Source organism: Aulostomus chinensis, chromosome 18, assembly GCF_037954235.1.
Source record: "Aulostomus chinensis isolate RoL2024-O1b breed Wild chromosome 18, RoL_Achi_v1.0, whole genome shotgun sequence".
In the NCBI taxonomy this organism is placed as follows: Eukaryota; Metazoa; Chordata; class Actinopteri; order Syngnathiformes; family Aulostomidae; genus Aulostomus; species Aulostomus chinensis.
In genome coordinates, this window is record NC_141337.1 from 20656718 (window position 1) to 20671426 (window position 14709).

Genomic DNA, 14709 nt, shown 5'->3' on the forward strand with positions numbered 1-14709 from the left:
TGGTGTGTGTGCGCATGTGTGGTGTGTGTGCGCATGTGTGGTGTGTGTGTGTGTGCTGTGTGTGTGTGTGCGCATGTGTGGTGTGTGTGTGTGCGCATGTGTGGTGTGTGTGTGTGTGTGTGGTGTGTGTGTGTGTGTGTGGTGTGTGTGTGTGTGCGCATGTGTGGTGTGTGTGTGTGTGTGTGGTGTGTGTGTGTGCGCAAGCGTGGTGTGTGTGTGGTGTGTGTGTGTGGTGTGTGTGCGCATGTGTGGTGTGTGTGCGCATGTGTGGTGTGTGTGTGTGTGCTGTGTGTGTGTGTGCGCATGTGTGGTGTGTGTGTGTGCGCATGTGTGGTGTGTGTGTGTGTGTGTGGTGTGTGTGTGTGTGTGTGGTGTGTGTGTGTGTGCGCATGTGTGGTGTGTGTGTGTGTGTGTGGTGTGTGTGTGTGCGCAAGCGTGGTGTGTGTGTGGTGTGTGTGTGTGGTGTGTGTGCGCATGTGTGGTGTGTGTGTGTGCGCATGTGTGGTGTGTGTGTGTGTGTGTGGTGTGTGTGTGTGTGTGGTGTGTGTGTGCGCATGTGTGGTGTGTGTGTGTGTGCGCATGCGTGGTGTGTGTGTGCGCAAGCGTGGTGTGTGTGTTTGGTGTGTGTGTGTGTGTGTGGTGTGTGTGTGCGCATGTGTGGTGTGTGTGTGTGGTGTGTGTGCGCATGTGTGGTGTGTGTGCGCATGTGTGGTGTGTGTGTGTGTGCTGTGTGTGTGTGTGCGCATGTGTGGTGTGTGTGTGTGTGTGTGTGTGCGCATGTGTGGTGTGTGTGTGTGGTGTGTGTGCGCATGTGTGGTGTGTGTGTGTGTGGTGTGTGTGTGTGTGTGCTGTGTGTGTGTGTGCGCATGTGTGGTGTGTGTGTGTGGTGTGTGTGCGCATGTGTGGTGTGTGTGCGCATGTGTGGTGTGTGTGTGTGTGTGGTGTGTGTGTGTGTGTGTGGTGTGTGTGTGTGTGTGCGCATGTGTGGTGTGTGTGTGTGTGCGCATGCGTGGTGTGTGTGTGCGCAAGCGTGGTGTGTGTGTTTGGTGTGTGTGTGTGTGGTGTGTGTGTGCGCATGTGTGGTGTGTGTGTGTGTGTGCGCATGCGTGGTGTGTGTGTGTGGTGTGTGTGTGTGTGTTTGGTGTGTGTGTGTGTGTGTGTGTTTGGTGTGTGTGTGTGTGTTTGGTGTGTGTGTGTGCGCATGTGTGGTGTGTGGTGTGTGTGTGTGTGTGTGGTGTGTGAGTGGTGAGTGTTTGTGTGTGTGTGGTGTGTGTGTGTGCGCATGTGTGGTGTGTGTGTGGTGTGTGTTTGTGTGTGTGTGTTTGTGTGCGCATGTGTGGTATGTGGTGTGTGTGGTGTGTGTGTGTGTGTGTGGTGTGTGCGTGTGTGGTGTGTGTGTGTGTGCTGTGTGTGTGCTGTGTGTGTGTGTGTTTGTGTATGTGTGTGGTGTGTGTGTGTTTGTGTGTGTGCTGTGTGTGTGGTGTGTGTGTGTGTGTGGTGTATGTGTGGTGTGTGTGTGTGTGTGGTGTATGTGTGTGTGGTGTTTGTGTGTGTGCTCTGTGTGTGGTGTGTGTGTGTGTGGTGTATGTGTGGTGTGCTGTGTGTGTGGTGTGTGTGTGTGTGGTGTATGTGTGGTGTGTGTGTGTGTGTGTGCTGTGTGTGTGGTGTGTGGTCTATATGTGGTGTGTGTGTGTGTTTGTGTGTGTGTGTGCTGTGTGTGTGGTGTGTGTGTGTGTGTGTGTGGTGTGTGTGTGGTGTTTGTGTGTGTTTGTGTGAGTGTGGTGTGTGTGTGTGTGTGTGTGTGTGTGTCGTTAGGTCCACTGTGATCTCTTCTGTAATGACTCCTATGATCTAGCGTAGATTCCTCTGTTAGTCTAATCCAGTTCAATAACATGTCTAATCTGGTCCAGTCAAACTAACATGAGCAGCCCAGTTTAATATAATCTCATATTCTAGTATGACAGTGTAATCTGATATCATCGAGTTGAAGCAGGTATAATCTAAGGAATCAGGTCCTGTCACGTTAATGTGAATGTCTGAACCTCATGTGATCATCTAATATTGTCTCTTCTACGTCTACTTAGTCTCATTTTCCAGACTACAGGAACCTGGCCTGAGCAAATTTAATCCAGCTGTGTAATCTGTTCTCATGTCGCCTGCTCAGTTTAGTTGTTCATCTGTCAGTTAGCGTCCTGCAGGAGCTCTCCTCCCTCGCTCTGGGGGGATGTCACAGTGCTGGGCTGGGAGCCAACTGGTCTGTGTGTGTGTGTGTGTGTGTGTGTGTGTGTGTGTGTGTGTGTGTGTGTGTGTGTGTGTGTGTGTGTGTGTGTGTGTGTGTGTGTGTGTGTGTGTGTGTGTGAGGGAACACAGAATGTCAGGTGTGTGTAAATCACATTAATTTGAATGTTAGCAGGTCAAAGTTTTGTCGAGATATGAAAATGTTCAGAGGACAAACATCAGCAGAGAGAAAGAAGGAGGAGAATGAGTGGACGAGGTGGACGGAAACCAGCGTGAGAGCAGGAGCCAGAGAGCGAGGACAGTTAATGACTGGCAGTGTAGGAGGTGAGAAAAGGCGAGGGAGGAAGAGGCGGAGCACGAGGAAGCAGGATGTGATGACTGCGACGGAGTGACACTGGTCGTCATCATCATCTGTCCGTTCTGTCGGATCAGATTAGAGCTGCTGCCAACACACACCAGCAGTTCCAGTTCAACACTCCTGTCCTTCACTGGGATTCAGCATGTTTATAGTTTTGAGTTGGTCCAGGATGGAGATGTTTGTGTTACTGTCAACAAACACACACACACACACACACACACACACACACACACACACACACACAGAGTTCCTGACAATTCCTCCCACCTAGTTGAAAGGCACAGCACCAGTCAGCCTACTGACCAAGATCAAGTGCTTTGGCATCTGGCTTTGGTTGAAGGGTTCAATCAACGTTGATTCTGGGGTCACATGACCCCAACGGGAGTTCATCAGGTCAGGAGGGAGCGGTGGGAGCCGTCTGCTGAATGACAGTCAAATGTCTTTTGGTCTTTTTTGAATTGATGCAGGACAAGCTAACAGGGTGACCTTTGCTTCACGCTGCTCACACACTGATGACAGACAGGTGGGGGCGGGGCCAAGAGGAACTCAACATGGAGAGGACGTGCAGACCAGCAGAAAAAGAAAAGTGACTGTCCCCACTCCTGCCAGCTGTGACCACAAGCGTGTCGACTGCCAGTGATTCTGACTCTTGTTTTTTCATCCAGAGGTAAATTTGTGTCGCGTTATGCAAATGAAGCGACTCAGTTGTTGTGAGGAAAGCAGCCTTTTGCCGTCTGTTGTTGTTGTTGTTGTTTCATGTCATTCGCCACATCGACGCACCTGTCACCCCCCCCACACACACACACACACACACACAGAGCGCCGTTATTTCCGCGGCCAACAGAGGCCGGCGTCAGGCGAATGTGTCAGAATGATTTCTCTGAAGTAAAACAACAGTGTCCACGCTCACGCCCGTACGTGAGATTTGTTGACAGTAAGGATACTTGTAATAATACAACTAATACTTGTAGTATTGTGAGTCTGATGAAGGACGGTGCTGAAGTGGAACTGTGGACACACTACAACACTGCAGTGACGAACAGAGTACAGCATACCATTATCCTGCATTTAGGGCTGACTTGTTGTTGATCCACTTGCGTAAGGAATCATCTGCAGAACTTGAATAATGCATGCTTTAGCCTCAATTCACAGAAGAAAACAGCCAGACTGTAAATGTACGAGTCATTGTGGGACACGAGTACCTGTGGACAGCAAATCCCGTCACAGCTGGCGGCGCTGCAGAAGGCCTCAGCAGTATCTCTGCACTACTGATGCAGGATAAATGCATCGAGGGAACTTCTACTACAGCTGCAGTTGGAGGATGTAAGTGAGGAGGGTTAAATATCAATCCCACTGACGGACATTGATACGCTCACTGCGCCTCAGGTGCATGCTGTGGATGTGAGGACCTTGTGATGCCGCTGAGCTGTCAGTAAACATGACAGATGGGACACAGATGATGTGTGTGTGTGTGTGTGTGTGTGTGTGTGTGTGTGTGCGTGTGCGTGTGCGTGTGTGTGTGTGTGTGGATGAGTCTGTCTTTGACTATACGTGAAGTATTGAAATCTCTTGGGTGCCTTTATTTTGAAAGATGACATGTGGACAACATTCTCAAGTGGAACGTGGTACATTGAAGGGACGGACATTCCATGTATCACATCAAACCACATGTGCGATACGTATGTTGTGTACTTTGGAGCAAATGTGTCTGTTGCATTTGTATATTGCACACTACAAACATCGCCAGTTCTAATCAATCAAGAACATGCATCAAGCGACAGCCCACAGCTGTCACTCAGTTGTCGCCCTCCTCCTCCTCCCCCCTCATTCCTTCACCTCCCCCCCTCTGCATCCCTACCTTTTCGAACGTTCCCATCCGTTGTGCGCTGGAATTCTCCAGCGCTCAGCAGGAAGCAGGCCCGGTCATGTGGGTAGCGCTCACGGCTGGCGGTGGAACCGAGGCCCCCGGTGGCTGGGCTACGCTCGTCCCCGAGGACCTGGTCGATAGTGGGACAGTCCTCGTTGGCTAGAGCTGCTGCGTTGGCTGCTGCATCGCCGTTCTGCTTCGAGTCTGGGAGAGGAAGAAGAAAAATGAGAGGTAGAACAAAACAAGGAATGCACAAATGAAGTCGGGAAGGAGAGAGGTGTGAGGGGAAATTAAGAAAAATGAAGGAGGAATTGAAAACAAGAAGAAATTGGGTGGGGATGGGGGTGGGGATGGGGGAGCCAGTGAGACACAGGTCAGGTAAAGTTACCATTAGAGAAAAATGATTAGGATGTGAAAAACTTAAGAAGGTAACGAGATGGAGAGATGATAGAGTAACCAAAGAGAGAGGGAGGAGTGTTGAGAAACGCTACAGCCTTCTCATCACATGACTGCACATGCAGTCTCAAAGAAGAGAGACACAAGGAGGGAGGAGCACAAGAAAAAATGCCCTCCTCAAGATTGATGCATACTGAATTCTGATTGGTTGCCAATTTTTTAATTCATAGTCAGAAGAAATAAATGGAATTGACAGTAAATGACTGCAGGGTAAACAGTGTTCAGCACTTAACTGTTGCGCACACACACACACACACACATACACACACACACACACACACAAGCGCTTCCTCTCCTGTGTGACTACATTGTGACTCCAGAGGTCAGGACACAGCAGCCATGTGTTACTAGCTTGAAGCTAAAGAATCAAAGCTAATCATCCACGTCTTCTTAATGCAGCTGTGCATGTCTGGTTTCAGGTCCATCAAAGTGTCCGTGGACTACGGAACACACAGCTGAATAAAGGAGACGTAGATTACAGCTTTGCGAGTGTGTAGACAGGTGTATTAGAGAGTTTTGATGTTTTTAGCGGTCGGTGTCCCCAACACCGACACTCCAACATGGGTCAGCCTGTGCTGAGTTGTAAAAACAGGCTGAGGCTGAAAATACAACAGAACCTCCATCCCCGTCCTCCAGGCTTCTGCTGCTGGTCTACCAAAGCTGCTTCGCTCTGCTGCTGTGACATCACAACAGCTGCCTGTCTGGTGCAACATGAGTGTGTACACGGGTTCATACAGTGGTGCAGTATAGTAACACCACTGGTGTTCCTTTGGTCCAAGTCGGGTTCTGACCAAGTTCAGAGCTGAACTGTATCTTGTAATCCTGCTAATTTTTCACCTTTCCACTTTTGCTCTGCTGTTGATGTCATAATTGCTGCCATGAATACGCAAAAGCTTGGTTAAAAGCAATTATTTTCACACTCACACACACACACACAGTCCTGTATCAGTGCAGATGATGGACATGTCCATTAAAACAGCAGAGCAGAACAGGGATGAAATGACTTGGATCAATGTTTCGACAGGCAGAAAATACTGTATATCAATATCAACCCATCCAGGATTATCAGAGCGTGTCGGCCTCAGCTTCACTTCTCTGGCTGGGGGAGGACGGATTTGTGGGGAGAAACTAACATGCTTTCTTACATCTTCCTTGTCCTTTCGTAAATTTAAATCTATTTTCGTGTACTTCACTCCAGCAAGAACGAGGACGCTGGCAAGTTATTTACAGCTTCAAAACCTGTTAGATAATCACATCCATTGAAATCTGGCCCCGGTCATCTGCTTGACAAGAGAGTGAGGAACTCTGACAGTCTCATATAATTCGATTCCTTCACACCCTCCAGTGATTAACTCTGGGATTTAGAATTCTATAAGTTGTTAAGTAAATAAGTGGTGACGCTACCGTGTCCAAAACTTGGTAGACGCCTGAACACACTCTACATACACACGTGTGTCCCGTGACCTCCAAACATGCCTTTCATGACTGCTGTTGTTGTCAGATGAAGTAATTACACTTCAGGCATGGTCCAGTTTTATGCTCAAGTTGTTTCCTTCATATTTGGGTCTTGAGTGAAACATCTCACACGCACACGTGAAGATTCTCAGGTCAGTTGACTCAAGGACGAATGCACTCGGTTGTACATCCTCGGACAGCGGTTGTCTCTCTCATCAGTGTTGCTACGACAACTAGTTGATGAAACCAGTTTGTCAGAACTCAAGCAGGAAGCTGGATTACAGCCAAACGTCCAGTTGCCTTTGATTCAACACTTACATACAATGATCTAAGCCCAGTAAACCGCCTACCTGCTCTGTTGATTTCGATGATCTCCTCCTGTGCCAGGGGGCAGTCTCCAGCACCCATCATGCTGCCAGATCCCACCATGCCAGGCCCCAGCACGTTGCCCATCAGCCTGTGTGGCGAGGCGGTGGCCATGGCGAGGGCATCTGGTTTGCAGTAATTGGGGCTGCCAGGCTGTGGGGCCCGGGGGATGTGCTTGTTCCTCTTCTTAGGAAGCTTTTGCTTCGCCATGGCCAGGGAGTAGTACATGCCGAAGTTGTTGACAATGACGGGCACAGGCATGGCGATGGTCAACACGCCGGCCAAGGCACAGAGGGCGCCCACCAGCATTCCTGACCAAGTCTCAGGGTACATATCCCCATAGCCCAGCGTGGTCATGGTCACCACCGCCCACCAGAAACCAATGGGGATGTTCTTGAAGTTTGTATGGGCTGCAGCTGTCGGGTCATCGGGGTCAGCACCTATGCGCTCAGCGTAGTAAATCATGGTTGCAAAGATGAGGACGCCCAGCGCCAGGAAGATGATGAGCAGCAGGAACTCATTGGTACTCGCCCTCAGAGTGTGGCCCAGGACCCGCAAACCAACAAAGTGTCGGGTGAGCTTGAAGATACGCAGAATACGGACGAAGCGGACCACACGCAGGAAGCTCAGCACATCTTTGGCTGTTTTGGAGGAGAGGCCGCTCAGCGCCACCTCCAGGTAAAAGGGCACAATGGCCACAAAGTCTATGATGTTAAGGGCACTGCGGAAGAACTCTGCCTTGTCAGGGCAGAAGATGACACGCAGCATCACCTCAATGGTGAACCAGATGACACAGACGCCCTCGACGTAGGTCAGCCAGCCGTCCGTGACCACCTCATACACTATCTGCAGGGTGGAAGAGGAAACAAGGGTTAGGGGACTTTTCAGGCTTTTTTTCAGTAATTCAAGATCCAGTTTCTACTCTACTCTCAAAGTGAAATTAATGAAGCTCTCCGTTTTGTACTGTGTACTTTTTTAATTCCAGTCTTCATTCTCGTACGGTCAACACGTAATTGAGCCCAACTCATCAAATACAAACAATTGGTCAGAAACCCTATGAACTGACTCCACGTTCCCATCCCTCCATCTTCCCCCTCTTCTCCTGTTCAGGGTGGTGGGGGTGGAGCCTATCCCAGCAGCCTTCCCCCTGGACGGGTCCCCAGTCCATGGCAGGGCCAACACATAGAGACAGACAACCATTGGCTCTCCCAGCCACGCCTACGGTCAATTTAGAGTCTGGATTAACCTGGTCCCTCTTGATGTCTTTGGACTGTGGAGGAAGCTGGAGTACCAGAGAGAACCCAGCAGGAACAGGGAGAACATGGAGACTCACCCAGAAAGATCCCGTGCTGCAGCCGGGGCTCCACCCACAACCTTCTTGCTGGGGAGCCACAGTGAGGACCACTGCTAAACCGGGCTGCCCTTCCCATTCCCTTTAAGAGTCAATTTTGGAAGTAGGTAGCCTTCCAAAATAAAATGCATTGGCTAAGTAAGTCTGTAAAGTTAAGTAGGACCTGAGAGCTGTGACCTGTGCCATACTCACGACTACCAGTCTAAACAAAGGTTGATGTACTCTTCCCTCCCACCCTGACTGACTCACTTTATTCAGCCACTATCACATCCAATCTACTGATTATATTCTTGTGTGATTCATTATTTTGTGCTATTAATAAAATGGCTGACCGACCAACCATCCTGGCTGATGGGCTCCACCCCCACGATGGCGTTGTTCTGTCTGTTCATATGTTGTTGCCAGACTTCACTCTTTATGAATGTGTAATATTAAATCACTGGACACACAGTAACAAGAACCAAGGCTCTAACACTTCAAAGTACCTCCTCACGCGTTGAGTTCCCAACAGTGACGTTCTCTGTTTTGTTGTAGATGGTGTTGAAGGCCTCATGGGTCTCCAGGCAGAAGGTGGAGATGGAGAGGAGGATGAAGAAGAGCGAGGCAAATGCCACATACTGCAGAGAAAGACAGGGAGAGAGAGACAGACAGACAGACAGACAGAGAGAGACACAGAAAGAGACACAGAGAGAGAGAGAGAGAGACAGAGAGAGGGAGAGAAAGACTGGAGTGTTAAAATGTGCACATCTAATAAACCTGTTTTTACTTTGGACACCACAACAAACAGTCAAGTCTTTATAATGTATATGTGTGCAGTATTTTGCTGGAGGAGGAGGAGGAGCTGGAGGAGTGTGTTTGGGCCACTGCAGCATGAGGAAAGCAGTGGTTATGCCAAAAGGCTCCAGGTAGGTGGCACCAATAACACACTGTGAAGGAATGCTGTTAATTCAGTGCAAATGTTCTGACTGCTGCAAACCCATTGATAACAGCAGAGTGGCTGAGCCAGAGGGAGGGAGGGAGGGAGGCGTGGGGGGGTGATGATGGAGAGCAGAGGAGAAATGAGGCGCTGGGTATCTGTGTGACAGCGAGACAGAGACAAAAGGAGAACTAATAAGTGTGTTCTGGAGCGATGGTGGAATACAGACATTTGGGCTTGGATGTGAGCAGCAGCACGAGGGAACACAGCCGCCTCCTGATGCTGGCACACACACGAGTATTGATGGACCAGCCACACGTACAAGGAGCAGTCTCATTTTATTAGCATCAAATCAATGATCCTGTATTTGACCACCAATCAGTCCTGTGACACAGACACACAAAGAACACACACACAAACACAGTCCATCTATCTCAGCATTCATGTATTTTATGTGGCGTATTATCGGTCATTTTCTCTCCAGTGCTCACGTGTGTGTAATGTGATTTCCTCTCCACTGCAGGGGCAGCTCCAGCAGCAGCAGCAGCAGCTCCAGCAGCTCCAGCAGCAGCAGCAGCAGCTCCAGCAGCAGCAGCAGCTCCAGCAGCTCCAGCAGCTCCAGCTGCTCCAGCAGCAGCTCCCTGCCCCCTACCCCCTACTGTTCCTAACCCTCAGTTGCGCTCCCCTTCAATGCTCTTTATGCAGTACAATGCCTGATGAGTTGCGCTACTGTCACAGTGTGTGCGTACATGGATTCATGGTGTGTGTGTGTGTGTGTGTGTGCGTGTGTGTGTGTGTGTGTGTGTGTGTGCGCGCACGCTTCTGGGATAAAATTCATCTGTCTCAAGGACAGAACCCCAAGTCAAATGCTTGGGCCCCTTCATTCAGGTTTTTTCACCCCGACGTTGGTTCCCTCCCGTCCAGCCTCACACTCACAGTCCTACACACGTTCTCACTCTCAGTGCTGGTCGCTCGGCGCCATCTGACTAAAGGCAAGTAGCTGATAAGAATGATGACTTGTTTATCAGATGAAACAAATGTGACATTGTGTCCCTGGAAGACGTGCTAATGTGTCAGGGACCAGGTGTCCACATGGACCAGAACCAGAGCAGCGGCATCATGGAGCTCAGACCCGTCAGCAGTGACATCTGATCCTGAACAGATCAGTTTCTCTGCTCTGTGGTCAGTTGGTCCGGTTTAAGCTTGACCCACCAGCATTTACACTTCTGTGGTGGTTGGCGATGTCCTGAAATTATCACAGGTGTGTTAGTTGGAACGGGGCTTCCATGCTAAGAACTTGAGCCACTAATTGTTGAGCTCAGAGGAGGTGGTGTGGGCACCGGAGCGTGGAGGGAAAGGTTGGGACCGTCGATGAAAAGCCCAACTGCTCCCAATGACATAAGACGAGGCTAAGAAACTCACCGATTTGAATGCTACCAAATCCTCCATGTTTGATTTGTTTAGCTCCTTTCACACATGCACCATATCTACTCATTCACCAGAGGGGGGACCAGGACCAGCAGGTTTGGAGCAGGCGGGCTGCAGCTCAGTGGAGGGAGGCTGTCAGGAACAAGCCCAACCTTGATGGGCTGGTGGGCTCAAGTGCCTTCAGACTTCAGCCTCCCGGGATGAGAACCAGAACAGAACCTGAACTGGCTGCTCAGGAGCTGATGAGTCACACGACAAGGAACCAATCAGAGCTACGTCACATGATCCCTTGGAATATAGAAATATTCAGTGCAAAAGAAATGTGTCTTCTCAGGTTACATCTGCTCAGTAACTCAATGTGTGTGTGTGTGTGTGTGTGTGTGTGTGTGTGTGTGCGTGTGTGTGTGTGTGTGTGTGTGGGTGGGTGTGTGTGTGGGTGCACGCGTTGATGTGGTACATTTGGTTACACATCCAAATGGGTTTCTGGGTTAAAGTGTCAGCTCAGCTGGATTCTGGGTGTAATGGCGTGATGTGTGTGGCCTTGATTCTGCTGTTGATAAAACTGAGCCTCTGATGAAAACGGTCACCTGATCCCACCTGTGGCAGGTGGAGAGGTCAGCAGGTGTATTCACTTGAGTACCCTGAGTCAGCAGTCATGGTGTATTTCTGAGTCAGAGGATTACAGTTTAAAGGATTACTACAATGTTTTTGTGCATACATGGCCTCTGTACTTTGTCTGAACGAATGGACTACAATTTGTGCTATGTGTGTGTTGTGTGTGTGTGAGTGAGTGAGTGAGTGAGTGTGTGAGTGAGTGAGTGAGTGAGTGAGTGAGTGAGTTTTCTGTGATTGTGGTCAGAATGTAAGTGAAGTGTTTGAGCGAGAAAGACAGAGAGACAGAGAGAGAGAGAAAGACAGAGAGCGAGAGACTTCTGGACAGTCACAAACAAGTCCACTCAGAAATCACTGGTTGGTCACCAGGCTACAAGGTTCTGAAGCCCAGCACAGGTGTGTACTCTGGCCAGGTGGTGCAGGTGTAGTCAACCATAAAACCATCATGGAGGAAGAGGTCAGGAGGACATTTTTGATTCTTTCACGTACTTTTGACCTCTATGTACTTTTTTCTGCTACAACAGGCTGCTGCCACTCAGACTCGCAGGAGAGAACCAGCACCTGCGTGTCTACCATCGTCTGGCAGGAGCGAGGAGAAGGCCGGCTTCCTGCAGGGAGTGTGCAGGCGTGTGTATGCGTGGGTTGGTGCATGCAGGTGTGTGTATGTGTGTGTTTATGTGCTGAACATGCAAAGCGCAATTTAAGTAGACTCTTTATACTTGTGATGAACATTTGTATGTGTTTGGCTGGGTACACTGTCACATGTGCTCTCAAGAGTGTGTGTGTGTGTGTGTGTGTGTGTGTCAGGTCAATGATGAAGACAGACGGATGTAGTCTTCCTCTAATCCATGGGGAGCACATCAAGTCCCACAGCTTATTATCATGCTCTAATTTAACACTGCTATCTAGAGCTGTCCTGAATACACACACACACACACACACACACACACACACACACACACACACACACAACCATTTTCGGGGAGCTGATGAGTTATAAAAAGGAGATACAGAAGGATTAATTTTATAATTTGCCTTGGTGAGTCCCTTCTTTGATTGGACGATGCACCAAAGCGTCCCACCATCCCGGGCGCTGCACCTGTGGACACCTCTCTGTTGTACTCATTTCATAAAATGCAGCGCCACCTTCTCACCTGCTGACCAGGTGGGAGCAGCTGAGCTCACCGGCTGGTTATCCATGGAGGGAGACGAGACATGGCAGCCTGAGTGTTGACACGTGTTGATACGGTTCAGCAGAAACATGAGAGTGTAAATCAGGAGTGACCTCAGCGGGACAGTACCCTGCTGAGGTTGAGGCCTGCTGGGTCATCAACTGGATTAAGAACAAGGTGGCCCAACAAGGAAGTCACGTCATCACTGTGAATGCTAGTTTTTACGGATCTATCTCACACTGCTATCATGGTCGGCCGAGGTGCTGAGGTGAGGGACAGGTTTCTGGATGGCTCTGACGCCGTCCGCATGTGAGGTGCTCAAAGAGTCGGATGTCAAAGATGACACACAGAGACGGACATGGGCTGAGATGACAGACAAAAGGACTGAGATCACAGTCAGCTTTTGTCAAGGAGGTTTTCATGAAGGGGATGGGTATGACCCCTCAAACAACAAGCACTGCAAAGGGCTTGAGGGGCGGGGCATGTCGCGGTCACTCGTCAGTCAGAGATCAAGGTCGAACATTAAAGTGAGACCTCTGAGCCCAAGGTCATGGGTTAGCCAAGGCTCCTGAGTGGTGCATTTTAGTTAGAGGGAAGTTCAAGCTCCCGTAGACGGCACAAGTCTTGTTCTGGGTTGTTGATTCAGTCCTACAGTATTTTTGATGCGAGCCTCATTGACGGACGTATGTGGTGTCTGGGTGACTTCAGCTGGCGAGGCATGACAGGCTCCGAGACTGTCACCCTCAACGCATGATGTCATCCTTCCTGTCTGCTTTCCTGTGCAGTCTGTGTTCGCTGGCTGTTGTGGTGACCTGGCAGAGCTTTGGTCCAATCATCACATGGTCACTGTCACATTATTTGACCCTTTTATTGCCATCAAATCACAAAACAGTTGGGTAGGTGGCGCTATACCAATGGACTTGACGTGACTCAGAGCAGCAGACACAGACAGCGCCACCTACACGAGGGGTTTGAGTCAGGGTGCGAGGCGCTGCACTTCTCCTCTTGGATGGAACAGATTTGTGTTTATCCTCATCAACACTCGTGAACAATTAACTCAACACTTGATCATCGTACCAATCACAGCCGGTTTCATCTGACACGTGGAGTCGGTTGCGGTGCTGTTCGGCACACGTTTCTGGCTCCTTAAGTCCGTGTCGTCCACGTGGATCGAATTCTTCCACATCCGGTTATTTGGATACCTGAGCTGTGTCTCTCTGCACAGGCACAACAGATGCTAGTTAGCTTTTAGCAGTGTCCAATGCGATGACTGTCAACGGTGCGTTGCTACTGTGAAAATAAACTATTCATGTTTTCTTGGTAATGCAACATAACATGCATGTACCATCTTCCACGACACGGATAAGGGACATGTACTGCACGTACTGTAAAAACAGCAAGTATTTGAAAAAATGCATTCACCACAACAGCTCCAACATCACTACTGCAGACACACACACACACACACACACACACACACACACACACACACACAAGCACACGCGTGTTCCTCCAGCTCTTCCCTTTATACCTCCCGCTCGTCCTCTTCATCACGGCCTTCCTTCGCTCCTGTCACTCATCCAGCGTGACCCAAATCTCCTCGCTGTACCTCCTCCCCTGGACAGCCTTCTTTCTTTAGCTTTCTCTCCTCATCCTCCTCATCAGCTATTTTCTCCTCCACTTCTGTCACACTTTTTTTACCTTTCTCCTTCACTCATCTCCTTTCTTTTGCTGCCGCTTCTTAAAATACTTGGATCTCTCCGTGCTAGCGTTCTTTGGTACACACCGGCGGCTCGGCGCTGTTGCACGATGCGCTCGGTATCTGGTCAAAGTGCCTCCGATGTTATTTTCTCTGAAGCAACTTGGCAGTCACCACTTCCACAGACACAAACTCAGCTTTGAACTGGTTTTGATGGATTTGAACCAATTAAAAAATGAAGGGTTTCATTGGGTTGTATTGGGTTTGTGGCTGGTAAAGCAGGTTTGTACAGTGGATGCAGTGGGAAAGAGTCGACTGGGGTGAGTGTGGAAGATCCTGACCCTGGATCAGTACTCAATAGTATTCCTCAGTACTCCTCAGTACTCATCAGTACTCAATAGTACTCAATAGTACTCCTCAGTTCTCAATAGTACTCCTCACAACTCATCAGTACTCAATAGTACTCCTCACTGCTCATCAGTACTCAATAGTACTCCTCACTGCTCAGCAGTACTCAATAGTACTCCTCACTGCTCAGCAGTACTCATCAGTACTCCTCACTGCTCATCAGTACTCCTCAGTACTCATTAGTACTCCTCACAGCTCAGCAGTACTCATCAGTACTCCTCAGTACTCATTAGTACTCCTCACGGCTCAGCAGTACTCATCAGTACTCCTCACCGCTCATCAGTACTCCTCAGTACTCATTAGTACTCCTCACTGCTCATCTGTACTCCTCAGTACTCATTAGTACTCCTCACTTCTAACGCACAAGAAAATGAACGGAGGCG

The 14709-nt window shown here is 49.5% G+C and overlaps 1 protein-coding gene across 2 annotated transcripts in view; it reads right to left on the minus strand.

Moving 5' to 3' along the window:
- LOC147245627 (voltage-gated potassium channel KCNC1-like) overlaps nt 1–14709 on the minus strand; it is a 73224-nt gene that overhangs the window by 33425 nt on the left and 25090 nt on the right. For both annotated transcript variants that reach the window (XR_015110246.1, XM_086186328.1), the window contains exons 2-4: nt 8577–8708; nt 6725–7586; nt 4455–4667 (exon numbers count right to left, since the gene is read on the minus strand). Coding sequence is in view for 1 of the 2 variants with exons in the window: in XM_086186328.1 (XP_086042454.1) it covers nt 4455–4667; nt 6725–7586; nt 8577–8708 (1207 nt within the window). In the remaining variant the exon portion in view is untranslated. The remainder of the gene's footprint in view (nt 1–4454; nt 4668–6724; nt 7587–8576; nt 8709–14709) is intronic.